Raw genomic sequence first — 26552 nt, 5'->3', positions numbered from 1 at the left:
CCACAGGTGAAATATCAATTTACCAAGATGAAATAGAGAATGAATTAGAAAATAGTAGGCCAAAGGCAAAAGGAGTATTTGCCAATTTGACTAAAGATGGTAAGTCTATAAAAGATCATGACTATTTTAAAAGTAGCAATGGGGATCAAATCCTACTCACGTTATTTTGTATGATTTTTTTTATGCTATATACGGCTCCATTTCTTTGTTGTGTATTATTTATATATATGCAGCTACATACATTATGCAGTGAAATGTTGAGTGCAACAAAACATTTAAGTCTTAACTTACACTGGAATTCTCTGAGGAATGGAATGCATAGTGCCAGCCCACAAAACACCATGCTTCAAATATCAGACATCAACTTTAGTAGTACTGGAATTCACCAAAATTGTATACATTTTTAAAAAATACAACTATTGTAATGGCATGAAGGGCTGTAACAAATTACTTCCAAGTGCAATTTAGCAGAGGTGGTGTTGGTACTTCCTGGTTAACATGAAAATTACCCCAAACCATTGGGCATGTACCTTTGTGCCTCTCTGTTCCCACACTGAAGGTATTCACAGTACTGTTTATAGGTTGAATATTAGTCTTAATTATCATTACAAGTATTTAGCTCATATTACTAGAACTACTTACTTGCAGTATTTTGATAACACAATACAAGCAATTTTAAATTATTACTATTTTCAGAAGACATTTTAAAAGCTAAGGCAATGATTTTAAAGCACATCTGGAAATTGTATATATTTATACAGTGTACTGAAATACTCTGTTCTTCTGCAGATTGTTCTCTAATGGTTTTTATTCTTTTAAGTGAGCTGCTTTTCATTTATTTAGTTTCTATAACAGATGGTATGAAGTTATTTGATTTTTTTCCCCCCACCATTACAGAATCTATAGAAGATAATACGGCTAGTGTATTTGGAGAGGAGGAGGCAGAAGATGAAGAACTGGAAGCAGCTGCTAATCATTTAAACAAGGACTTTTATAATGAACTTCTCGATAAAGATAGATTAAAGAAAAATGAAGGGAGAGAATGCAAAAATGGAAATGAAACTCCTGTATGGCCACCTGCACTAGAATCTCTGCTTGGCCCACTCCCCACTGCTGCCAGCCTTGGGATAACAGAATCTATACAAGACTGTATATCCACTAAGGATCGAGACCACAGTAAGTACAAGATTAATGTAAGCTGAAATTTAAAATAGAAAAGTCAGACATCTGAACACTGTTGTGGTTTCACTGTTTAATTTCCAGTTACCTGCATGGTTGCTGACATAACAATTACATTTCATAGAATTCCTATAGGAGTGTAAAGACCTAGGAATTGACCATCTTGATCAGACCAGTGGTTCAACTGGTCAAATATTTTGTATTTGACACTGGCCAGTACCAGAAGTTGCTCAGAAAGGTTCAGGATTTATATCCCTTAAACTTAGTAAAATAGATTTACCTTGTTATGATAGTTGATATGGATATTTCAAACATTGCAGTCATTGTTGTTTTACTTGATACTTCCAATTAGCAATGTGTAACAAGTGGATTTTTTTCTTTATAAGTATAATTGGAAATGAAAATCTTAAGTACCCGTGTTCTAGGTAACTTTTTTTTTAGTTCAAAAGAGATGCAACATTCTTCAGGAAATACTTTATTGGAGGCTGTCTCCTTTTGCTCTTAGTCAAGAATCAGTCTATTATATTTAATTCATTCTTCAGTGGTTTGTAAAGTTGCAAATGTTCAAGATACTTGACATACAAAATAGTGTATGCTTTTCCCCCCCTTGATATGTGTTTTTGTTAATATCTTGTTTGGCAAGTTCCATTCCTTTTTCTCTGATCCCTGAAACCTTTTTATAGCATGGCACTGGAATGGACAGCATTAGCTGCATTGATCAATTGAAAATTTCAATTTTGCATGAGTCACAGAAGGCTACTCCACACAGCCAATGACTCAAGGAGGTGTGTTTGCCTTTTTATATGTAAGCTGAAACTGTGGACCTTTTTTTCCCCCTTCATGAATCTCAGATCTGAACATATTTGGTGAGAACCTCATTCTTTTCTATATTACAGTACATTTTCTGTTCCATAAAGCTTATCTGTCTTTGAATCTGTTTAGTCATAAGATTCAATGAGAAGATCCAACTAAATGGACTGTGTCTGAATTTAGCTCTTCTAACAATTTGAGTTATTCAAGATAGATGATGCTACCCTACTCCACGTCTAGACTGAAGGACCACACAAAATCAACCTCATAGCATGTTACTGCTCATGTCACAGAACTGCAGCTGATCAGTAGCATTATTTATTTTCCTATATTATGCACAAGCTAAATGATGCAGAAAAAATTGATTGTTTAATTAAAATTAATGGTGGGAGGAATAGCTGGCTCACACTATTGGGATATGCATCATTTCACCTCAACATCAATGGTTCAGCTCTAACAGAGGTCAGTAGTAGCTGAAAATTGTTGCTGTCTGATGGTTGTTCAATGACCTCTGAAAAACAAGTTGGTGGTTTCAGTCCAGTTCCCAGTGAACATGTCCGTATAATGAAAACCTCAGTTGGCACCGTCATTCGCCATTTTAATGGAGGGTCCAAGGACTGAATGAATTTAAAGATGGAACTAATCTGTCACTCCCAGATAGGTTCCTCCAAGTCAGGCTTGAGGTTTGTGGGCAAAGAAATGTATGGCAGCTTAATCTGTGATTGCCTGTGTTGTACCAGTTCTGTGGAAAAATAGAGGTCTTTGGTGGTCTTGGGGGCTGCCAGATTCATTTAATTATTACAAATGATCAGCTGGGTTTTTATTTTTAAAAAATATCCCTCTGGAAATAAAATTAATATTTTTATTTAAAAAAAAAAATCCCTCTGGAAAATCCCAACTCCATTGTGATGGGGATTCAAATTTCCTTTATGTCGTATATCCAGAATGAACTAAAAGATTAAATTTAGCAGCAGGTTATTGTTTTGGTTATAGCCTTTAGTCCTTCCCAGAGCTGATTCTTTTGGGTTGCAGGTGCCATATGTAAATTTCTAGCTTCATGGGAAGGATATCTCCCCTCCTCCTCGCCCCAATTACCTTACTTCTCCAAAAATCTCTGGTATAGGTCCCCTTAAAGTCCTTTTACTTGGCTTTTGCATGTGATATGTCAACTTCTGATTGTGTCTGTTTCAGCTGTTTGAGGAAATCTCTCACCTAGCACTATCACTGATGCAACAGCAGTAGAAGACTCCCCAGAAACTGCTATTATAGACCAGACTTAAATGCAATGCTTAGATATTGAAGGACATTTAGGGTTATTCCCCAAGCCGCAATTGTCAATGCAATATGTGTGTGACTTTTTTATGGAAAACACAGTATTTGAGTGAATTTGCATCACAAAGAGAGCACACTAGGGTACTGCATTAATGCAGTTACGAGGCAGTATAAGGTTCAATAGAAGCAATACATTAGATTGTATTGTCTCTAAAAATACTTTAATTAGGAAGGACGTTTCAGTTGGGTTTCTTTTTGAGTGTTTACAGTTGCTTCTATCTTGTGTTTTTTTTTTTTTTTTTTTTTTAACCATACAAGAGATTAATCATAGAATCCTGCCCAAGGCGGATTCTTTTGCTTTGGATCTGACAATTTTAATTATTTTAAAAGTTTCTTAGGAAACCAGATTCTCTTTGTTGAATATCTTATCGTTAGCAATGAAGTACATGCTCCTGTGTACTAATTGAAAACATGAATTTACCCAGGATGAGGCTTTGTGTAGATCCTGTTTGTATATTTTAGTGAAACATTTGTAATTTGTAAAAGGAAGGGGATACTATATTCTGTGAATGCAGATCATGCTGTTCTATACCGTAAAGACGAGTTTACTGCAGAACTCATGAGCACTGAAGTCCTGAGTGAATTGTGTTGTATCATAGCTACCCAACAGATGCTGGGAAATGGAGAAGATCTGGTAGGTCAGCCAGTACATTTCTCTGCCAAGGCAGGATTTTCACTTGCAACATATTTTCTAGACTTTTGTTCATTCTAGTTTTACATGTCCCAAATAATAGGGCTTCCACTATTCTCCGGGAGATTGTCATAGTCAAATACCAAAGACTTTATTCTCAAAGCATTTTTTCTGGTATTCTATATAAAATTTCTCTTTGTAATTTATTTTCCATTACTCCTATTTACACCCCTTTGTACCACCCTAAATAACTCCTCATCTTCCTTAGTATTTACAGCCTTCATACATTTGTAGGCTATTATCCTGTCCTCCCATTGTTGTCATTTAGCACAAGTTGTGCTTGTCTCAAAATATATTGGCCAAGATGGAAAGTGAGAGAGGATGGAAACTAACTGAGGTAGAGGGAAAATGCAGGGCTTAAGTTGTATGCCAAATTCATACAAATTATCTTTGGTATGCTAGTTGGTATATAGTAAATTTATGTGCAGTCATTGTAGGGTTACATTAGCAAACAGTGTAGTGTGAGCAGGTGGTAACGTGCAGCTGCACCTCCTCATAAAAGTAAACATCTTTTATAATCAAAAATAACTTTTGCAAGTACCATCTTGTGCCTGCCCTAGTGAAGTGACTGTAAAGTACAGATTAAAAAAAAAAAATCCATGGCAAAGTTTTTGTGCTTCCTGTTACTGACAACCAATTGTTTGCTCATTTACATACATTTCTCTTATATTTGTGCTTTCATTTGTACTGTGGATCTCATCCAGTACCCACTGAAGTCAGAGAATCTTTCCATTGACATCAGTGGGTGTTGAATAAGGCCCTGTGTAAACAGCTTTCCCAAACAATGGCCTTTGTAACAAAAAAAAGAACGAATATTAAACTCTATTTTGTTTTCGTCTTATTTTGTCATCTTTTTGTCTGTCTCTTACATTTTGTATAAACGTCATACAAAAGAAACTCTCTAACGACTTAAAAATTAATAGATTAGTAATTCAAGGGAATGAAACATTAAAAACATTGGGCTTGTCGAGTCTGGAGAAAAGAAGACTGAGAGGGGACATAACAATCTTTTATATACCTGAAAACTGTTACAAGGAGGAGGTAGAAAAATTGTTCTCCTTAACCATTGAGGTTAGGACAAGAAGCAATGGGTTTAAATTGCAGCAAGGGCGGTTTAGGTTGGACATTAGGAAAAACTTCCTAACTGTCAGGGTGATTAAGCATTGGAATAAATTGCCTTGGGAGGCTGTAGATTCTTCATTTTTGGAGATTTTTAGGAGCAGGTTAGACAAACACCTGTCAGGGATGGTCTAGATCAGTGGTACACAACCCGCGACCCAGTTAGCACACAGCTGGGGCCCAGCTTTATGCTAAAGGTCGCTGGGCCTGTGGAGTCCGGGAGTGTGGGCTGCCCCGCCTGCCCCGCCCTGCCCTGTACAGTGGAGTTCACGCTCGGGGCTTCTGGGCTGCCCTGCCCCACGCAGCAGGGTCCGGGCTCAGGGCTGTGCTGCCCTGCTGCCAGGCTGCACCTGACAGGTCCGGGGTTCGGGCTGCTGCATGGCGGGGTCAGGGTAGGGGCTGTGACTCCATGCCAGCTCCCCATAGCTGCTTGCAGAGCTCTTCCTGACCTGGTTCTGGCGGGGGTGGGCAGGCCCGGCCTTGGAGCCGCAACCTGGCCACGGTAGAAGCTGCACGGGAAGCTGTGAGGAGTCATGGGCCATCCACAGGTGGGTGGGGAGCCTGGGGACATGGGGCAGGAGCTGCTTGGCCCCCCCACACCGCGGGCAGGTAGAGGGTCTGCTGCGGCTCCCCAGTGCTGCCCACCCGGCTCTTATCATGGCAGGACTGCGGCTCTGAGGCGCTCCCACCCCTCCTTCCCCCCCAGCTGGAGCTGGGTCGGGGAGAGCTGCACTGGCAGCTGTGGGGAGCCTGGATCCCTCCACCTGCCCTGGGTGGGGGACCTGGGATATGGGCAGGGGGCTGCTTTCGCCTCCACCTTGGGCGCCCCCCCCACTTTTGGGAGGACTTCGGCGCCCTTGCCTCAGGCTGAGGCTACTGGGGGCCGGTCTGCAGTCAGGGACTCTGGGCAGCTGGAACCGGTGCTCGCACAGGCGGCTGGAGCTGGCGTTCGTGCCGTGTTGCCTTCCTGCCTGCCCAACGGGTGGGGGGAGCTCGGGCGTCCTTGGGCTGGTGTGGGGGCGCCTCTGGGCCTCTGGCCAGGGGTGGCTGTAGAACTCCTCCTTCCCTCACTGATGCTGCAGCTCAGATTGGAGAAGAATCTGTTCCAAATGGGGACCTCAGCTCAGTCCCCACCAAGCACACAAGAGGTATGTGCTTCAGAGGCTGTGCATCCCCACACTAGCCTGCATCTGTACAGCTTCCAGGAGGTGGGAAGAAGCTGGTGCCATGCTGCTATTCCTTTGCAGGAGGAGGAGAGGATGTACAGAGCTGTCACTGCTTTAATGATTAATTAGGGAGAGGTGTGCAAGAGAATAGAGAGGAGCACTAAGAGGGCAAGGGGAGGGACACACAGACCTGGAATCAAGAGAAGGGTTAGGGGGGAAAAAAGGTGGAATAGCTCAGCTTTCATGTATAGATTATGTACTATCCCCTGCCCCCACTCCCACCTTTTGTGTGCATGTATATTTCTGCCTTACCATCCCACCCGCAATAAAACCCTGTCTCGCAAAAAACAAACAAACCCAAAAGCAATTAAAACTGAAATTGTTCATTAGAGAATTGTAGAAAATGTATAGACACTACATGGAAGTTTCATTGAATTCATATGAAAATATAACTGGTTAGAAGAATGTTATTTGAACAATTCATCATGTTATCTGAAATGTCAAGATTATGCCCCCCAGTTCAGTTCAGTTGCTATTGTGAATAAAGACTTATTAGCCTAGGTCAAGAAGCCACAAAACTTGCCCTTGGAAGAAGGTAATATAAGAGTGCAAGCAGTATTTTGCAGAGGTTAGCTACTGGGGTGAAGTATGATGAATGATAAATCAATGTGCAGCGTTAGAAAGTATCTTGGGTATTTTGAATCTGCCTTATGTATTATGAAAAGGTTAAAATAATCCCCGGTTAAGGTAGTTTACTTTGGAATGGTATATGTTCATTCCCTCTTTAACTGCCGAGGGAAATTGCTGCATAATCAGGAGCCCCAGAAACAGCCAGTTTAAGTGAGTAGCCAGTTATATTTGAATATTTTGGTGTGCTTTTATTTGATTTATCAGTTTTATTTTGTTCAGTAAGCTTGGATTTTGTTAGCATAATTTACTGCATAAATTAGACCTTAATAGAGAATTCTTCTTCGAGTGATTGCTCATATCGATTCCAATTAGGTGTGCGCATGCCACGTGCACAGTTGTCGGAAATTTTTTCCCTTAGCAGCATCCATGGGGTTGGCTGTGGAGCCCCCTGGAGTGAAGCCTTCATGGCGCTCAATATATGACCCTGCCAACCCGGTGCCTTCTCAGTTCCTTCTTACTGCTAGTGATGGTTGTTGGAACTGTGGCATCTTGCTTTGCAAGCTCTCCACGTTTCCCTAGCTTCTCTTTCAAACTGTTGGTATTTTGTAGTTGTTTAGTTCTTAGTTATTGTAGTTCTAGTTAGTAGTTAGTTAGCTGTTGGACTGGGGGGTTGCCCTCCACCCCGACTGTGTTCTCTCTTTGAGGGATTTACATGCTTAAGTCCCAGGGGTTCAAGTCCTGCAACAAGCCCATACCAACAGGCGACCCTCATGACGCTTGTTTAAAGTGTCTGGGGGAAGCACATCAGTTCGAAAAGTGCATGATTTGTTTGGGCTTTCGCCCCCAAACCAAGAAGGAGCAGGACTTTAGATTGAAGCAGCTCCTTATGGAGGCGGCACTTAGACCGCAACCCGCATTGGCGCGGCAGGGTCTGGTGCCGAGTTCCTCAGTGCGCAGTGCCCTGCCGGCAGTGGCGGAGGCGGCACCGTGAAAGGACTCCGGTAGAGACCCGCGGCACCGTCACTCCCTGGCCCAAGGTTCAGCAAATTCTGCAAGACCTACCCTTTGACGGGTGGGCCTGTTTGCCGAACAAACTGACTCCAGACTGCATAGCCTCAAAGACTCCAGGATGACAATGAAATCTTTGGGTAATGAAAGCCGTTTAAGCCCTAACGGCAGCAACAGCATTCGTATCCTCCTTGTCCGAGGCAGGATTTTTACAGGCGCAGGGTTAGGAATGGCAGGCATAAGCCTTCCCATCCCCCGTCCGGACAGGGCCAAATAACTAAGCCTTCATCAGGCTCAAAACAGACATTTTGAAGGTGCACCCGAGGACGGAGCACCTGTCTCTACACCAGAGCCTTCCCTGTGTTTTTTGAGCAGTCTATCCCACTTCTACCATGCGTGGTCCCAAATAACATCAGACTGCTGGGTTCTTCGCATGGTGGAAATGGGATTTTCTCTCCAATTCTGCTCCTACCCTCCCTCCCACCCACCCCCCTTTCCCAGTGACCCTTCTCACAAGCAACTCCTAATCCAGGAGGTGCAAGCACTCCTTGCCATAAGAGTGGTGGAGAAGGTTCCTCAGGATCTCAGGGGCAAGGGATTCTATTCCCGCTACTTCCTAATCCTCAAAGCCAAAGGGGGTCTCAGACCCATTCTAGACCTGCGAGGACTCAAGTTCATGGTGAAGCTGAAGTTCCGCATGGTTTCCCTCAATACAATTATCTCTTCTCTTGATCCGGGAAACTGGTTCGCCACCCTTGACATGAAAGACGCGTAGTTTCACATAGCGGTTCACCCAGCTCACAGATGCTTCTTAAGGTTTGTGATCAACCAAAAACATTATCAGTTCACAGTCCTACCCTTCAGCCTGTCGACAGCCCCACGAGTGTTCACCAAGTGAATGTCAGTGGTAGTAGTCTTCCTCTGAAGGAGGCAGGTGCAGGTATACCCTTACCTCAACGATTGGCTGCTCAGGGGGCGCACCAGAGAACAGGTGGCGTCGCAGGTCCATCTGGTCACATCCCAGTCTCTCCATCGTGGTCTCCTCCTCAACATGAACAAGTCCACCTTGTCTCCGACCCAGAGGACAGAGTTTATCGGAGCAGTGTTGGACTACGGTCCAGGCAAGAGCAAGCCTGCTGGAGTCCCGATTCAAAGCCATGGCAAGCATCATTCGATGCATGAGAGAGTACCCGACCACTACAGCAAGGAATTACCTCAGTCTCCTCGGTCACATGGCGGCCTGCAGGTTCGTGGTCTGACACACCAGACTGAGACTCAGGCCTCTACAGACATGGCTCACTTCGACATACTGCCCAGGGCGTGACAGCCTGGGACCAGTTAGCACCTGCTGTGGCATCGTGACCGAGTCACTCCAGTGGTGGCTTGATGCTTGAATAGTCTGCGACGAAGTCCCTTCAACAGCCCTCAGCTGTCCCTGTCTCTAGTTACGGACACGTCAGCTCTGGGTTGGGGCACACATCTGGGAGATCTCTGAATGCAGGGCCTCTGATCACAGGATGAGCTCTCTCTCCATATCAATATCAAGGAGCCCAGAGCAGTGCAACTTGCATGCCAGGCCTTTCAGTCTCATCTGCAAGCCCAGCACGTGGCAGTCATGACGGACAACACCACTGCAATGTTTTACATCAACAAGCAGGGTGGAACCTGGTCCTAGCCCCTCTGTCAGGAGGCTCTCAGGCTCCGGGAATTCTGTATAACCCACTCCATTCACCTGGAAGTATCATATCTGCCAGGAGTCCAGAACATCCTGGCAGATGACCTCAGCAGGTCCTTCCACAGCCACGAGTGGTCCATCCGGCTGGACGTCATTCACTCCATTTTCCAGAGGTGGGAATTTCCCCAGGTCAACCCTAACCCTTACCTCCAACCCACCTTACGCAGTTTTCCACAAGGACAAGGTACAGCTCAGACCTCACCCGGCCTTTCTGCCTAAGGGGGTATAACATTTCCATACCAGCCAAGACATATTCCTGCCTGTTTTTTATCCAAAGCCTCATACCAGTAGCTGTGAACAGAGGTTGCACTCACCGAACATCCAAGATTAGCCTTCTATATCGAACACACCAAGCCATTCAGGAAATCAAACCAGTTGTTCATAGCAGTGGTTGACTGCATGAAAGGCCTACCGGTCTCATCGCAAAGGATATCTTCCTGGATCACATCCTGCATCCCGCATGTGCTATGAGCTGGCCAAGACACCAGCCCCGGCACTTGAGGCCTGTGCCCTTGTGGAGTGTGCCATATCGTCTGCATTCCTGGCCCAAGTCCCGAAACAAGAAATCTTCAGGGCAGCAGCTTGGTCCTCGGTGCATACGTTCACCTCTCATTTCACCATCGTCCAGCATGCCAGAGATGATGCAGCTTTTGGCAGAGCAGTGCTCCAGTCTGCGATTCCATAACTCAGACCCCACTGCCTAGGTAAGGCTTAGGAGTCACCTAATTGGAATCTATATGAGCAATCACTCGAAGAAGAAAAAATGGTTACTTTGAGATGTGTTGCTTATATCCATTCCAAACCCACCTGCCTTCCCCTCTGTCAGAGTAACCGGCAAGAAGGAACTGAGGAGACACTGGGTCGGCAGGGTCATATATTGAGTGCCATGAAGGCACCACTCCAGAGGGCTCTACAGCCGACCTCCCGGGTGCTGCGAAAGGAAAAACTTTCCGACGACTGTGCATGTGGGTGTGCACACAACTAATTGGAATGGACATGAGCAACACATCTCGAAGAATAACAGTTACGAGAAGGTGAGTAACCGTTTTTTATTTATGCACATGCTTAACTTTATTGCCACATGTATTTCAATGGGGCCAACACAGTAGTAAATTTAAGCATGTGTATAAGTAGGGACTGCTCCTATAACTATGGTTGGCAGGATTAAGCCCTAGACTATTGGCAAAAATAGCCAGCAGTTACATTGTGTGATGATAGTCAGGTATTTTTAGTTTGCAAAGTGCATTTAAAAAATAATCTTTTCCTATTAGACCTGTGTTATTAATGTTGACACTTTGTTGACAATTAAAAATACTTTGGAAAACTTAATTTTATTGCTGTGGTTTGTTTGGGTGTGGTAGTATAGAAAATCACTTGATAATTTATACTTTCAGCAATTAAAATCAGAGTATGTAAAACCAGAGCTATGCTTTGACCTGGATTCAGAGTGGCCGGGCAACTTGAGGTTACTGTAGTCTTCGTATTTTTTATTTAATTTTTGTTTTAACGTACTTGTCCGTTACTCATAGAATCATAGGGTTGGAAGGGACCTTAGGAGGTCATTTAATCAACCCCCCTGCTCAAAGCAGGACCAATCCCCAACTAAATCCCCAAATGGCCCCCTCAAGGATTGAACTCACAACCCTGGGTTTAGCAGGCCAATACTCAAACCACTGAGCTATATTTATTGGAAAGCATTTAGTAATACTGAAATCTTAGCATTTAGAAATATTCCTAGGTTCATTAATTGCAGTGGTGCAGAGCAGTGGAAACTGTAGATTGACTGATAAAACCCGCTTTTAGGTTGGCTAAGATTAGAGTAATAATAATTAGGTTCTTTTGTTGTGGACTACTTGCATGGAATGTAGAATTGTATTAGGTCAGAGTTCCCCAACTGTGGTTTGTGGAAGACTTGCTAGTGGTCCACAGAGAGCTGGTTGGCTACATGGAGTTTGTTCCTCTCATGTCTTGCTGCTAAATTTAATTAAAAAACAGCTAAGAATACATTATTACTTAGGATTACCATTAGTCCAGATTTTCCCGGACATGTCCGGCTTTTTGGGTTAAAAATAGCGTCCGGGGGGAATTTGTAAATAGCTACAAATGTCTAGGATTTCCCCCCCATGCAGAGCGCGGCAGGGCTGCAGGAAATTCAGCTGCTCGCATGGGGCTCCGGTAGCCAGAGCCTTCCACCGCAGCTTCAGATCAGCTGCCGGAGTCCAGCCCGGCCAATGTAGAGCTACGCCCCTCCCCTTCCTCCCTGCAGTCTCAGATCGCCGGCTGGCTGGGCCGTTCGCATTGGGTCTTGGCGGCTCCTCCTCCTCCCCTGCTCCTCCTCCCCTGCTGCCCAGCGCCCCGCTCTGGCAGCACTGTGCAGGGGGCAGGGACTGGGTTGTGCGTTGCGCTGGGGAGTGTAGCCATGTGTCGGGCACCGCGTGGAGCCCGACATGCTGTTCTGAGCGGCAGGGTAAGGGGGCCAGGAGGCTGGAGAAGGGGGAGGGGGCAGTCGAGGGACAGAGAGTGGGGGGGGATTGGATGGGTCAGGGGTTCGGGGGGGGGCTGTCGGGGCGGGGGTGTGGAGAGGGGTCGAGGCAGGCAGGGAGCAGAGGGGGTTGGATGGGTCAGGAGTTCTGGGGGTCCTTTCAGGAGGCGGTAAGCAGTTGGATAAGGCGTGGGAGTCCCAGGGGGTCTGTCTGGGGGAGGGGGTGTGAATATGGGGTGGTGGTGTGGATAAGGGTCGGGGCAGTCAGGGGACAGGTAGGGTCTTAGGGGAGCAGTTAGGGTGGGGGGTTCTCAGGAGGGGGCAGTCAGGGGACAAGGAGCAGGGAGGGGGTTGGGGGTTCTGAGGGGGCCAGTCAGGGGGTGGAAAGTGGGAGGGAGTGGATGGGGGCGGGGCAGGGGCGGGGCTAGAGCGGGGCTCCCCCCCATCCCTGTCCTCTTTTTTGATTGTGGAAATATGGTAACCCTATTACTTTTTCATGTAAGCTATTGCTGTAGTGATTGTGACATTTGATTGAAATTCCTGTAACTGTTAGGCTAATTAAGATAAGGTTTCAGTTTCCAAGTAAAAACATGTATATACATATTATTCAAGAGGTTGTTTTCTATGATGAAAGACCTATATATTTACAGGTTCAGTAGTGAAAATAAGAGAATGAATATGAAACAAGGAAGTAGAAACAATACTGTTAGGTGGTGCCAGCAAGAACATTTGGAGCAATATACAAGGCCTATAAGGAAGTAGCTGGAAGGATACAATGTTTCAGCATATTTACTATTCCTTAATTGCTGTTTGATGTAGTGATTGTGATACGGTTACTATGGGCTCACAGATGGACTAAAGGAAGCAAAAGAATTCTGTGTCCAAACCACTGCAGTTACATAGCAACAAGTGAATAATTGATTGTGATGGTTCTATTTTTTATATTACATTATGTTCTTACCATGCCAATGTTGGCACACGAGGTGGAAACCAGTTTCTTCCATTCCTCTGTCATTTGCTGCTGACTCCATCTGCTCTCAGGTATCGAGATAGATTGTTCTGCTTTCCCTGCTAAGGGTGGTTCTTTTAGTTTCTCTTGGGGCACGCTTGTTTCTTCACACCAGTTGGTTTCCACTTGACAGCTTTAAGTGGGAGTCCGTATGGTGGCATCTGGAGTATGTGTCCCAAATATGTCCAGTGCTTCCTTCGTGTATATATATGGTAATTATATACATGTTTCTTATTAATTTATTGTTATAGGCAAAAATACAACTCTGTGTTACTATATAACTTCTATATGAATAAGTAGTTATACCCTATGAAAATGGAATACTGGCTTCATTGTCCGTATTGGCTTCATTGTCAGTGTTTTCATTAAGTACAATATGCATAACATGTTTGCATAACATGTGTAACTTGGCGATTGCTTCTCTATGAAGTTCACTTTCTCACCTTAGTTTCAAACTGTGGCTTATTACATTTAATGTTAAAAGAAATGTTGTTACTGCTGCCTCCATAATAAAGTTCAATTCTATAGATACAGTTGCACTGAGATTTGCCCCTAGAGCAGGAATAAAATCCCTCTGTTTCACACTTTAATGATTGAATTTAGTCTTTAAGTTTAGCACAATAACTTTTCAGAGGACAGTTGAATTTTCCCTGTAATTTTTTTTAAGTGAAAGATTTACTAACTTTTGCAAAGGATATATTCTAAAATGTTCCCTTGTGGAATTTTGGATTATGTTTCTCCCATATCTTTGGATTCTGTTAGTGAACCAACCATATAGATCAAAATCCATACTTTCTGCTTTCGTTCCCTATGTGTCACCCCACATGCATTGCAAATGCACACATTCTGATAATATCTCAGGCATAGGCTCCTCTTTATGGGTTTACAATTAAACCCGTAAAGAGTTATTCTCTGTATTCATAATAGCTGTTTTGAACCATGCAAAGACTGGCTGTTGAGATTGCTTAGATCCATCAGCTGCATCTGCTTTTTGATGCTGTCAGCTTGCTTCCCTGACTTGTCGTCTCTGGTGAGCCAGAGGTAGCCGGGGCAGCTGGCTTCTAGAGATTATGGAGCGAGTGGGAGTGTTGAACAGTAGGCAGAGTGGGCAGGGCTTTGGGAGAAAGGAGGGATTGAACAGGGCTTTGGGGGTTGCAGGTGGGGAGGAGGAACTGAAAGGGTTGGGCCTGGTGGAGGAAGAGGGACAGGGCTGTGAGTGGGGTCTTGGGTGGAAGGAGGAGCCCACTGTCTGTGCCAAGGTATTGATGCTTTTGTGCACTAGGCAGCTACAACAGGGGACCCAGTTCCCTCTGCTGAGGCATCAGTGCATCATGCGCTTCCCACAGCAGTGTTATCTTGGTGCAGCAAGGAGTGGAGGCAGAAGGGCTGTTGGGAGCCCTTGACATGCTGCTGCCTCATCTAAGGCCTCCCAACGTGGTCCAGTCCCCTCACTCCAGACACCAAAATCCTCCATATGACCACTCATCTCTCCTGGAGTTCTGCTAGTCCCCTTATCCCGTGAGGGAAGACAGTTTTCCCACTGAAGTATGGGTGTTTGAAAGACTCCCCAGTGCACCGAGGTAGTGATGCCGTTAGGAGCCCTTGACCCAGGTGCCTCAGGATACCTACAGAGCGATGTAAGGTTGCTACCTTCATAGCTTTTCCAAAACAGAGAGTAAGGATTGGTATTTGAAATCCAGGTCTGGTCTTTGCATTATAATATGGAGTGTGAGCACCCCAGAACAAAGGGAAACTTTGGTTTAACAAACTGAACATACACTTTTTTTTTTTTCTTAACATGAAATCTACTGCATAATTACACTTCACAGATCTGGCATGTAACCTTCTGATCTTTGAAAACTTGACATTGGGTACTTCAAATATCTTCATTGAAAGAGAAAATTGAACATTGATAACCTGGCCACAAATTTTTCTGGGTTCAAAATTCCTCAAACAGTACTGTATTTGGAAGAGTGCAATCCATACACACAAGTCGTGTAAAATATCACTGGGACTCGGGAGCTGTAAAGATCTAGAAAGTCATCATTTCACTTTTATTACAAACAAATTTTATAGTATGGCATAAGCAGTAATTGAAATGCAGAAAGCTGGCTCATTACTAGCACTAGATTGATAATTCCTCATGCCGTTACAGCTTATTCTCTATACAGATGTTCCTGTTCTTTCTTTCAGTCACATTAAAGTTTCTTGACTATTTCAGTTTCATGCCTGCCCCATAAAGCATAGTGTTTGGTTGAAATTGTTGTTCTACTTTTTTTGCCCCCTTTTTAAAATGAATAATGTGAAATCTAGCTACTGGTATTTAACAAATTACTTACATATAAACTTATGATAGTCTAATTTTTAAAGTACCACCTCCTCTGACAAAGCATTTGGGGTGATAGATCAGTAAATATGTGATAATAAAGCAACTGTGCAAAAATATGCATCTTCTTACTGAACTGATGAGTTTGCAGAGTATATTTGGTGACAAAAACAAGTGTTTTTTACATTTTTACTACTTTTGGTCCTGTAGAATGAGTACAGCTATTGAATATGAGCTGCATTATTTTCTGGCCGATGCATTGTCAAAAAAGTTTCAATGTTTTTATATCTTTCCTGGTCCAATGTTGGTGCACGGAATGGAAACGAGTCTTTTATTCCTCTGCCATTTGTTGCAGCTTCCATTTGTTCTGTGGTAGTGAGAGAGACTGTTCTGCCCCTCCCAGCTAAGGGTAGTTATTAAGGTTTCTCTGGGGTGCCCTCGTTTCCTCACACCACTTTAATATCTTCATGTGGGAATCAATAGGTTGGCACACACAGGACACACTCCAAATATGTCCAGTGTTTCCCTCCAATTCTGATGGAAACAAGTTGCTGGTTGGTGATTTCCTGGATCTCTTGTTGGTGACGAAATCTGTCCAACTGATGCCCAGAATCTTTTGTAGGTACTTATTTTCACAGATGTCCAGTTTTCTGTCTAACGTAGCAGATCTCCAGCTCCTGAGCTGTATCTTAGCATAGAGATTACAGTTGAACTGAAAATTCTCAGTTTTGTTCTGGTGCCTTATATCTTTGATTTCCATATGTTGTTGAGTTTAGTAAATGTTGTGGATGCCTTTCTTATCGTTGGTGTCATTTCCACTTGATGTCTCCATTGGCTAATATGTTGCTGCCCAGGTAGATGAACTGTTCTTCTTACTTAATGTTTTTGCCTTCTAATGTGATGTTACTGCTTGATGTCTTGGTTTCAAGGACATTTATTTTAGCATAACAAATTTTGAGCCCTATTTTTGCCAAGTTGTTTGTCTTTGTAACTTTTCGTGGATGTCTCTCAGTAGTGGAACATCATCAGCAAAGTCTAGGCCTTTTAGGCATTTGGGGCATGTCTACACAGGGATAAAAGCCCTGTAGCGTGGCTGTGGCTGGCCTGGGTCAGCTCACTCTGGCTCTCAGGGCTCAGGCTACGAGGCTAAAAATTGCTGGGTAGACAGGGCTTGGGCTGGAGCCCAAGCTGTGGGACCCTCCACCCTCTCAGGGTCCCAGAGCTCAGGCGCCAATCCAAGCCGAAACATCTACATAGCAACTTTTCAGTCCCTGGGTCTGAGTCAGCTGGCCCGGGTCAGCTGCAGGCTTTTTATCCCTGTGTAGACATACGCGTGAAAATCATTTGATTTTGAAGTTCTAGTTGCAGGATGTTTATTGCTGGTGAGAATCTCACAGTCCAGAAAGAACCTAGGTTGATTTTCAAATAGCAGAGTGAAGTTTGCAGTACTGGCAATTTAAAAAGAAATAAACACTCTTTAAAAATGTCTCTACTGAACAGATCTGATGTGAAATCATTGGGACACAATACACATAGACCCCCAACTGTGTCGTTTTTAGAATATGATTCATTTTAAATGCTGCTAAATCAAACCATATTAATTATTAATTTCAAACATAAGAAAATAAGAATGACCATACTGGGTCAGACAAATGGTCCATCTAACCTAGTATCCTGTCTTCCCACAGCAGCTGGTGCTAAATGCTTCAAGGGGAATGAACAGAATGCCAGTTATTGAGTGATCCACCCTGTCATCCAGTTCCAGCTTCTGCCAGTCAGTGGTTTAGGGTACACCGAGAGCATCTTGGCTAATAGCTTACTTTGCTTAAGAGCCTTTGGTGTGGGACCTTGTCAAAGGCTTTCTGAAATTCCAAGTAAACTGTATCAACTGGATCACCCTTTAGCACATGCTTGCTGACACCAATCTCTAATAGGTTCCTGTGGGTCTGATAATTCTGTTCTTTACTGTAGTTTCAACCAGTTTGCCTGGTACTGAAGTTACGTTTAATGGCCTGTAATTGCCAGGATCACCTCTGGAGCTTTTTTCCAAAAATGGTCCTCACGTTAGCTGTCCTCCAGTCATCTGCCACAGAGGCTGATTTAAGCAATAGGTTACAGAACACAGTTCTTATTCTGCAATTTATATTTGAAGTTCCTGCAGAACTCTTGGGTAATACCATCTGATCTTGGTAACTTATTACTGTTTAACTTATCAGTTTGTTCCAAAACCATCTCTGTTGACACCTCAATCTGGGACAGTTACTTAAATTTATCACCTAAAAAGAGTGACTCAGGTGTCAGAATCCTAACATCCTCTGCAGTAAAGACCAATACAAAGAATTCATTTAGCTTTTCTGCAACAGCCTGGAGTTCTCCTTTAGCACTTCAGTCATCCAGTGGCCTACTGATCGTTTGGCAGGCTTCCTGCTTCTGATGTACTTAAAAATGTTTGCTGTTAGTTTTTGTGTCTTTTGCTAGTTGCTCTTCAAATTCTTTTTTGGCCTGCCTTCTTATACTTTTACATTTGACTTGCCAGAGTTTATGCTCTTTTCTTTTGTCTCCAGTAGGATTTGACTTCCAATTTTTAAAGGATGTCTTTTTGCCTCTAACCGCCTCTTTTGCTCTGTTGTTTAGCCTTGGAGACATTTTTTGTACTCTTACCGTTTTTATTTGGGGTTTACATTTAGTTTGAGCCTCTATTATGGTGTTTTTAAATAGTCTCTGTGCAGCTTGTCAGCATTTCAGTCTTGACTGTTCTTTTTAATTTCCATTTAACTAGCTTCCTCATTTTTGTGTAGTTCCCCTTTTCGAAGTTAAATGCTATTGTGGTGGGTTTCTTTGACAATTTCTTCCCTACAAGGATGTGAAATTTAATTACATTATGGTTGCTATTACTGAGCGGTTCAGATATATTTACCTCTTGGACCATATCCGGTGGGCCATTTAGGACTAAATCAAGAATTCTCTCTCCCCAGTAGGTTCCAGGACTAGCTGATTCAAGAAGCAGTCATTAATGGTGTCCAGAAATATTCTGTCTGAATCTCATCCTGAGGTGACATGTTCCCAGTCCACCTATTGACCCATTATTACTGGGTTTTCTGTTTTTGTTGCCTCTCTAATCTCCCATAGCATTTCACATTCATTATCATTCCTATATATTTTGTACCCTGCTATTACTCTGTCCCATTGATTATCATCATTCCACCAGGTCTGAGATATCTATTATATCAATATCTTCATTTAATGCCAGACACTGTTTCATCCATCTTAGTAGACTTCTAGCATTTATATAAAAGCCCTTATAAAATTTGTCAATATTTAGTTGTCAGCCTTCATGTGATGTAATTGAGTGCAATTCTTTTTAGTTTGACTGTTTTTCTTCAGTTTCTGCCTGTAGTTTATCAACTTCTATCCTCTCCTCTTTGCTAGGTTATAGTGTATTCCCTCTAATAAATCCTCCCCTAAAGGATATATATCTGTCCAAACCATGTGCTCCTTCACATCTGTTGGCTTTCCCCCAGTTTTGGCAAGCTTCCTCAGTCTCCTTGTTTAATTCAGATATACAACCATTTTTTTCAGTCAGGCCTTGACATTCTGAATGATTCAGGCTTTACTTTTGGTGCCCATGTCACTGCATTGATGAAGTCAGTTTTATAGCACTTGAGAAATATTTCCAGAATTAAATTTTTGTGCATGCAGAGATTCTGGCCTCACCAATAGATCCTTGTCATGCTTTGTTTATTGGCATTCTACTTGTTTTATTTATTGGCACAGATATGTGCCCCCAATCTTGGCCCACTTGCACTGGCTACCTGTCAAGTTTGGTATTAGTGATAAGGTGCTTATGTGTTGACTTATAGTACCCTTGTGGAACAACAGCCAAATACCCCTCTGAGTCACTGATTCCTTATTCTCAGTGCCAGAAAAGGTCACCTGATTTGGTCCTTCTTGAATCTGCTATGCCTATTTGCTATCACTGTGAGTTAGTGATAATGTGCTCCTACTCCCAGGAGAATGGCAGCTCCATATTTACCCCCACATCTCCTAGCCAAGGCTGATACAAAGATGAGGGCAATGCAGCAGATGAAGGGTCAGTGTCCTGTTGGAAAATCGAGTGTCTTCTCTCAGTAGACAGGAGATGAGGGGCTATTTCAGATGCCTGCTGGCTTGCCCAATCTTTAATCTGTGTGAGAGCGTCTGTCTAGTATGTTGTTGGCAAATATTTTGAACTCAGATTATCCATTTTATTTGACCAGCGTATTTTAAGTTGTATTGATAGGCTAAAATTTCTGTTAATATTCAGATTTATACATTGATTTTTATTGCAATATGGAAAACTTCCTCATTTTTTAAAGTGCCAGTAAAATTAATACTGTGTTTTAATTGACATGTAGTACTTTAATCCGTGATGCTGTATTGGAGCAGACATATAACTTTTTAAGTTGTACCTTACTTTGGCCCTCTTTCCAACCATGTTTAGCCAATAATCACAGGTTGTCAAAATCTCATCTTTGCATTCTTTTAAAATGCTGGATTTATACTGGTATATCTTGTATCAAATTGTTCACAGTATCCTCTTCTGACCATCTTAACCAGCTTTCAGACTTGCTTGTTTCAGTGGACTGCAAATGATAATTGACCACTTAACCCACACAGAAAAAGTTTGCCTAATCGAAATTAACATAACAATCTGTTCTTTCTTCACATAAGAAGGATCTGTTCCTTATAAGAGGAAACCAGCTCCATGCTGAATAGAGGCTCAAAAGTTCTGTTGTTTTCAATTTTGTTTCCTAAGGCCTGGTCCCCACTAAGTCCCCACTTCGGACTAAGGTACGCAAATTCAGCTACGTTAATAACGTAGCTGAATTCGAAGTACCTTAGTCCGAACTTACCGTGGTCCAGACGCGGCAGGAAGTCTCCCCCAGTCGATGCCGCGTACTCCTCTCGGCGAGCTGGAGTACCGGCGCCGACTGTGAGCACTTCCGGGATCGATTTATCGCGTCTTAACCAGACGCGATAAATCGATCCCAGAACATCGATTGCGTGCCGCCGGACCCTCCGGTAAGTGAAGACAAGGCCTAAGTGTGGGTTTGCCTACACTGGCAAGTTTCTGCTCAGTAAAGCAGCTTTTTATTCTGAAACTGCAGAGGTGTACACACTGCCAAGCCACTTTGTGCGCAGAAACAGTTGCAGTGCTGCAAAAAAACCCACCTCGACGAGAGTTGTAAGGCTAATTGCATAGAGGCTCCAGCGCTTTGTTGCCAGCAGGGCCGGCATTAGCCGGTGTGGGGCCCCAAGCCGGGTTGAGAATTGTCTTGGGCCCCGCCCCAACTCTGCCCCCTCCCTTCCCCATTGGATCCCTCCCCAAATCCCCGCCCTGGCCCCGCCTCTTCCCCAAGCATGCCACATTCCTCCTCCTCCTCACCCCTCCCTCCTAGGCTTGTGCTGATCAGGCTGTATGGCGGCGCAAGTGCTGGAGGGACGGGGGAGAAGCAGGATGCAGCTTTTTTTCGCTCCGCCAGTAGCCCAGGACGTTGCCGGGCCCTCTTAAGCACGGGGCCCCATTCCGGGGAATCGGCCAAATCGGCTTAAAGCCGGCCCTGGTTGCCAGTGTAGACACTTGATTGCTTTCTGCGCTGTAATTGGCCTCCAGAGCTGTCCCATAATGCCTCAAGTGACCTCTCTGCTCATTGTTTTGAACTCAGCTGCCCTGGAGATATGCGCCCCTCCCCTTTCAAAGCACCGTTTCTGACAGCTGATGTGTGCTGTGCTGATCTGCTCCCGGACATAAAGCAAACCATTAATGTGAGTGCTGTTGAACATACAGGCAGGTGTGTGTGTGTGAGAGAGAGAGTGCTGTACAGAGAGCCCAGGGAGGGAGGCGAGGGCTGATGTCTGGGTTTCCCCCTGCCTCAGGACTGGTTGCTTCCTGCTGCTGTCTGAACTTACAAGACAGCATGTTGACACACTCTCTGTCCCCCAAAACACAGTGTCTCTCTCCCTGCTTTCTTCACCCCCCACCCCACACTCACTCACTCACTCCCCCTCACACATCTCTCTCCCCTCCCCCCCACTTCACTTGAAAAGCAGCTGGCAATGTAGTAGGATGCCCATGGAACAATGGGATTAGGAAACCTGCCTCATGTGACTCTGTGCCTGCCCCATAAGGCATTGCAAACCCTTCCCAAAGCACCCTATGGCCAGTTGCACAGTGTTATAGCTATCACAGTGCACTGCTGTCTTTGCTGTTGTAAGAGCTGCTAATGTGGATGCGCTCCAGCGTCACAAGGAGCACAGTGTGGACATGCAACAGCAGTTTAATTCCAGCGTTTTAATAAGTGGTATAGCTTGTGGTGCAGAAACTTGCCAGTGTAGACATACCTTAAGTAATATTGAAGGTGTACCCATATTTATCTGAGCACAACTGCTTTTTTGTTTATTTTGAAATAACTTTCTCATTGTAAAGAAATCAACTGTGGATGAAACACCAAATACATTAAAATCAATCAGATATGTGAAACAAATATTTAAAGCATTCAGGAAATGTTTTAAAATGCATAGCCATATTTCTGAGGCTACATCTTCACTACCCGCCTGAATCGGCGGGTAGAAATCGATCTCTCGGGGATTGAATTATCGCGTCTCATCGGGACGCGACAATCGATGCCCGAATCAACGCTTGTACTCCACCAGTGCAGGTAGGAGTAAGCGCCGTCGACAGGGGAGCCGCGGAGGTCAATTTGCCGCCGTCCTCACAGCGGGGTAATTCGGCTCGGATACGTCGAATTCAGCTACGCTATTCGCGTAGCTGAATTTGCGTATCTTAAATCGACTCCCCACCCCCAGTGAGGACGTAGCCTGAGAATTGTTGCCATAATAAAGTGCTCTATCTGGTACAGCTTACATTGATAGTAATAAGCCCAGTGGGAGAGAGTCTTTATCCAATTAAAAAAAGAAAAACAACTTTAATTCTGCAGTATACATTTCAGAATAAAATGGATGCATGGCACAGAAGTATTAGTAAGTCTGATGAATCTTATTTTCTCATTACACAAGAGATGAGTCATAGTTTTTGACCTTCTAGCAGCCTTTGTAACACTGGTGTTAAATAGGTGATGAGAACATCTGAATAGAATTAAGAATTAATTACATTCAGTGTCATACAGGGTTTAAATTGAGAAAAACAAACTGAATAGAATGTAACCTCTTGATTTATGATTTTAAAGGTCTCAACTGTTTTCTAAATATGTGAACTACAAAATGAGCGTTGTAGGAAAAGCCTCTTGGGAGGGCCAACTGTCATTTGGGACAGGGCGTGTGAATCTTGAGGATAATGCATTGTAGATTTGTCATATGTATTGGATGAAATTCTGGCCCCATTGACGTTAATGGGAGTTATGCCACTGATTTCATTGGAGTTATGATTTCACCCCAGCTTTATAAACTTTTCATGATCCTCTTGATGTCCTATCTATCTATCTATCTATCTATCTATCTATGTGTGTGTATTTATAGGTATGTAAATCTTTTATACTGTTAGTAGGAGAATTTCCTGGAGATGTATTGAATTGGTTAAGTAGAAAGAAATGGATGACTATATAAGCCGAATAATTTCCTTTTACTTGCATTTATAGTTTGACAGTAGAAGATTTTATTTAAAACAGCAGTTTATTTTTCTGTTGCACAGCTTCTCTCCTCATTCATCACTCCACACCCATAGATTTTGAAGGTGCTCCATTGTTGTTGCTGGAAGCTCCAGGACTAAGTCTCCTTTTTCAGCCAAGGCCACTGGATTTTCTGCTTCTGACAGTGGAACAAGTTGGCTCTTTGGTTTCTCCCAAATATTTTGTTTTGTAACTTTTATTTTTATTCATCTTTGTGCAATAGTGACTTATTAATCAGCCTTCCTCCTCCTCCTCCTCACCCTTCCCTGGATTGGATATCTGGCAGCATGCTGGTTGTAACCACCCGGACCTGCTGCTGCAGCAACTCCTCAGGGACTCCTCTGCCCCCACTCAGGCATGGCAGAGCTGTCCCACATGACTAAGTCAAGTGGTGTTCCCTGTGTGAGGCATTTACTGGCTCCACAGAGTGTGAATTATGTCCTCGCCTGTTCAGACAGCTGACCCGCACGCTGCGCAGGGCTCTGAGTTGTCCCAGCATATTGCCCCCTCACCTCCATCCTGCTCCAAGCAACCATGCAGAAAAACTCAATCTGGAAATTCTGAGCATTTTTGTGGAGTGTCTAAGAATGAAGTGGACACTATTTGGCCAGCTCAGTGGGTAAGTCCCGCAACAGTCTTGGGCTGGTGGGGGAAACCCCCATGAAAGTATCTAAAGTTGCCCCTCCTCCCCAGATACTTAAGTGGGTTCTCTGCTCCCTAGGAAAAGCAATGGGGCTCCTACACTGCTGCTCCTCTTTTTCTGCTGTGAATTGGGGGATTCTCACAATGCTCAAGGGTGAGTCTGGGTGAGACTCTAACAGTGCTCTGTTGTATCCGGCTCACAGCCCCTTCTTTCAGTAGCATGTCTGGGTATGCGGAGAAGTCTGTCACTCCTGTGCAGCCCTGACTCAGGCTTCAGTGTAATGGGGATTGTGCCTGTCTGGCTTTCAGCCCAAGGACCCTCGCTCTGCCAGGCAAAGGGGCTCAGATTTCAGGCAGCATCAGAATGGGAATTGTGTAGGGTTACCATATTTCCTCATTAAAAAAAGAGAACACCCCACGGGGTCCTGGCCCCGCCCCTTCCCCGCTCCGGGCCCCGCGCCAACTCCGCCCCTTCCCCTGAGCGCCCTGCATTCCCCCTCCTCCCTCCCAGCCGCGAAACAGCTGCCCAAGTGCTACCGGCTTCATGGTTTGCCGGGCAGCCCCCAGACCTCCAGACCCTGCGCCCCCGGCTGGGCGCTTCCCCTCCCGGGCTCCGGCTGGCCGGCTGCAAATGCAGGGAGGGGGAGGGAGGGAGAGAGAGGAGGGGAGTGATCTCAGCTGCAGGGGAGAGGAGGGGGAAGCGGAGGAGGAGCTCTCTCTGGCTGCCGGAGCCCAGTGCAAGTGGCACCATCCGGCCGGCAGCCTTGTCAGCCACGTGCGCTCTGCATGGGGGGGGAAGTCCGGACATTTACAAATTTCCACCGGACGCTATTTTTAACTGAGAAAAGCCGGACATGTCCAGGGGAAGCCGGACGAATGGTAACCCTAGAATTGTGCCTTCTGATCATCAGTCCTAAACGCTTGCTGTGCCAGAGAAAGGGGCTCAGTGTCTGAAAGTAGAACTAGTCAGGAATTTCTTGACTAAATAGTTTTTGTCTGAAAATGCTGATTTGTCAAAACTGAAACTTTTTGCAGCTGATTAAACTTTTTTGAGAAGGTTTCTTAGGTCCAGGATGATGGAATTTCTTCTCAGAGCAAGACATCCATTCACCTTCAGTAGCCAACAGCTCAGTAGTTAGGACACTCACCTATTATGTTTGAAACCCAGGTACAAGATCTGAACTGGATAGATCAGGGATTTATTAGATATTCACTGGGCCAGAGAGAGCATCATGTAGAGCTGGGACTTGAATCCGGGTTTCCCAAATGTCAGGTGGATAACCTAACCAGAGGGCTACAGAGACACAGGTTGCAAGTTGCACTCTTCTACCCATGGATAGACAACATGCCAATCAGAGCCGTGCCCAGATTCATACATACTCATTTCATAACCGGATGGCTGCTGGAAAGGATTCATAACACCAGTTCTTCAAAATCAAGAAGAGCTTTTTCACCCAGTGTAGAGAATGGCTTTGGCCATAATTTTACCATCCCAGTAAAGATGTGCAAAGATCCAAAAATTCATTGCATGAGTCACTTACTGAGGGGTCCTCCATAGCCAATTACCTCCAATGGATAGAATTGCTGTTGCCATGCATCAACTTCATCCCCTCAGTGGGTTTCTCAAAATGCATCTGAAGAAATTATTTCTGAGAACATAGAACCATGCACCTGATATGATTAAAAATTGCCATTTACAGGTCACATCTGCATGTCCCTTCGTAGTCAGGTGAGTACAAACGGCATGTTGAAAGCCAATCCAGTTTTCACACTAGACCCCTGCACACTCAGTGTGGGGAACATACTTAGAAAACAAATTCCCAAAATCTCAGCATACACATCCTTCAAGTTCACTTCAAAATCCCACTTGCATGGTCACATTGGATTGGCCCATTGGTCCATCAAGTCCAGTATCCCATCTATGGGTGTGGCCAGTATCAGCTGCCATCAGTAGGTTTGTACAGTGTAGGTAGTCACATAGTTGGCAGTTATGGTGCACACAGGGGAAATCGCCTTGCACTGTTAGAGGTTGACTTCAATTGAAATCTGAGTGTTTATATCCCTCCCAAAAGCAGGGAGTAGTCAGAGGTCAAAGCTTCTCCACAACAATAGAAGAAATATCCTGGGCAGAGAGGAAACTGCTACTTTTCTAAACTCTTCACATAAAGCACACAGATAAGAGAAAAAGGAAAAATTGAAGTCCTACTGCTATTCCTGAGAAGGCATTTTGGATTTACTATAGAGCCAAGAACCCCGCATTGTACTTGCACAAAAGACCAGACTTCTTGAAGTAGGGATTCCTTCTTCTGGACTTGAAGCACCTTCAGTTAAAAGCCTGGCTATCAGAAGAGAAGTGCAGTTCAATATGGATTCTCCATTTGCTTCCAATGCAGTTTGGTATCCAGACAGAACTGAACCAGAAAATTTCTTTCATTGATTTGGTCACATTTTCTGATGATCTCCGCTACACTAGAGTTGATTGGAGTCCAACAACCAAGCACCATAGAAACCTGGGTACCAGCCTTAGCAGTGTTCTGTAGGAAGGCTCACTGGATCCTCTATTTGAGTATTATGAGGTGCAAAAATTAATCAGAATGATAGACTAAACGTGCCGGTGACTGGCCTTTTTAGTCACTATTACCTCTGAAAAGCAATTTTGGAATGAGTTCCCCTATCTCAGGGGTTCCCAAAGTTGGTTCGCGGCGTGTTCAGGGTAAGCCCCTGGTGGGCCGCGAGATGCTTTGTTTACCTGAGCGCCC

General features: G+C 44.3%; 1 protein-coding gene across 1 annotated transcript in view; it reads left to right on the top strand.

The window, feature by feature from the left end:
- The window catches only part of BRF1 (BRF1 RNA polymerase III transcription initiation factor subunit), a 246681-nt gene that overhangs the window by 131327 nt on the left and 88802 nt on the right, over positions 1 to 26552 (top strand). Inside the window, exons 10-11 of the mRNA XM_054024955.1 lie at positions 7 to 99; positions 898 to 1176. Of these exons, the coding sequence (XP_053880930.1) occupies positions 7 to 99; positions 898 to 1176 (372 nt within the window). The remainder of the gene's footprint in view (positions 1 to 6; positions 100 to 897; positions 1177 to 26552) is intronic.

The sequence above is a fragment of the Malaclemys terrapin genome, chromosome 4, assembly GCF_027887155.1.
Source record: "Malaclemys terrapin pileata isolate rMalTer1 chromosome 4, rMalTer1.hap1, whole genome shotgun sequence".
Taxonomy (NCBI): Eukaryota; Metazoa; Chordata; order Testudines; family Emydidae; genus Malaclemys; species Malaclemys terrapin.
The sequence above is the reverse complement of the archived record's forward strand: the minus strand, read 5'-3'. Positions and strand labels throughout refer to the sequence as shown.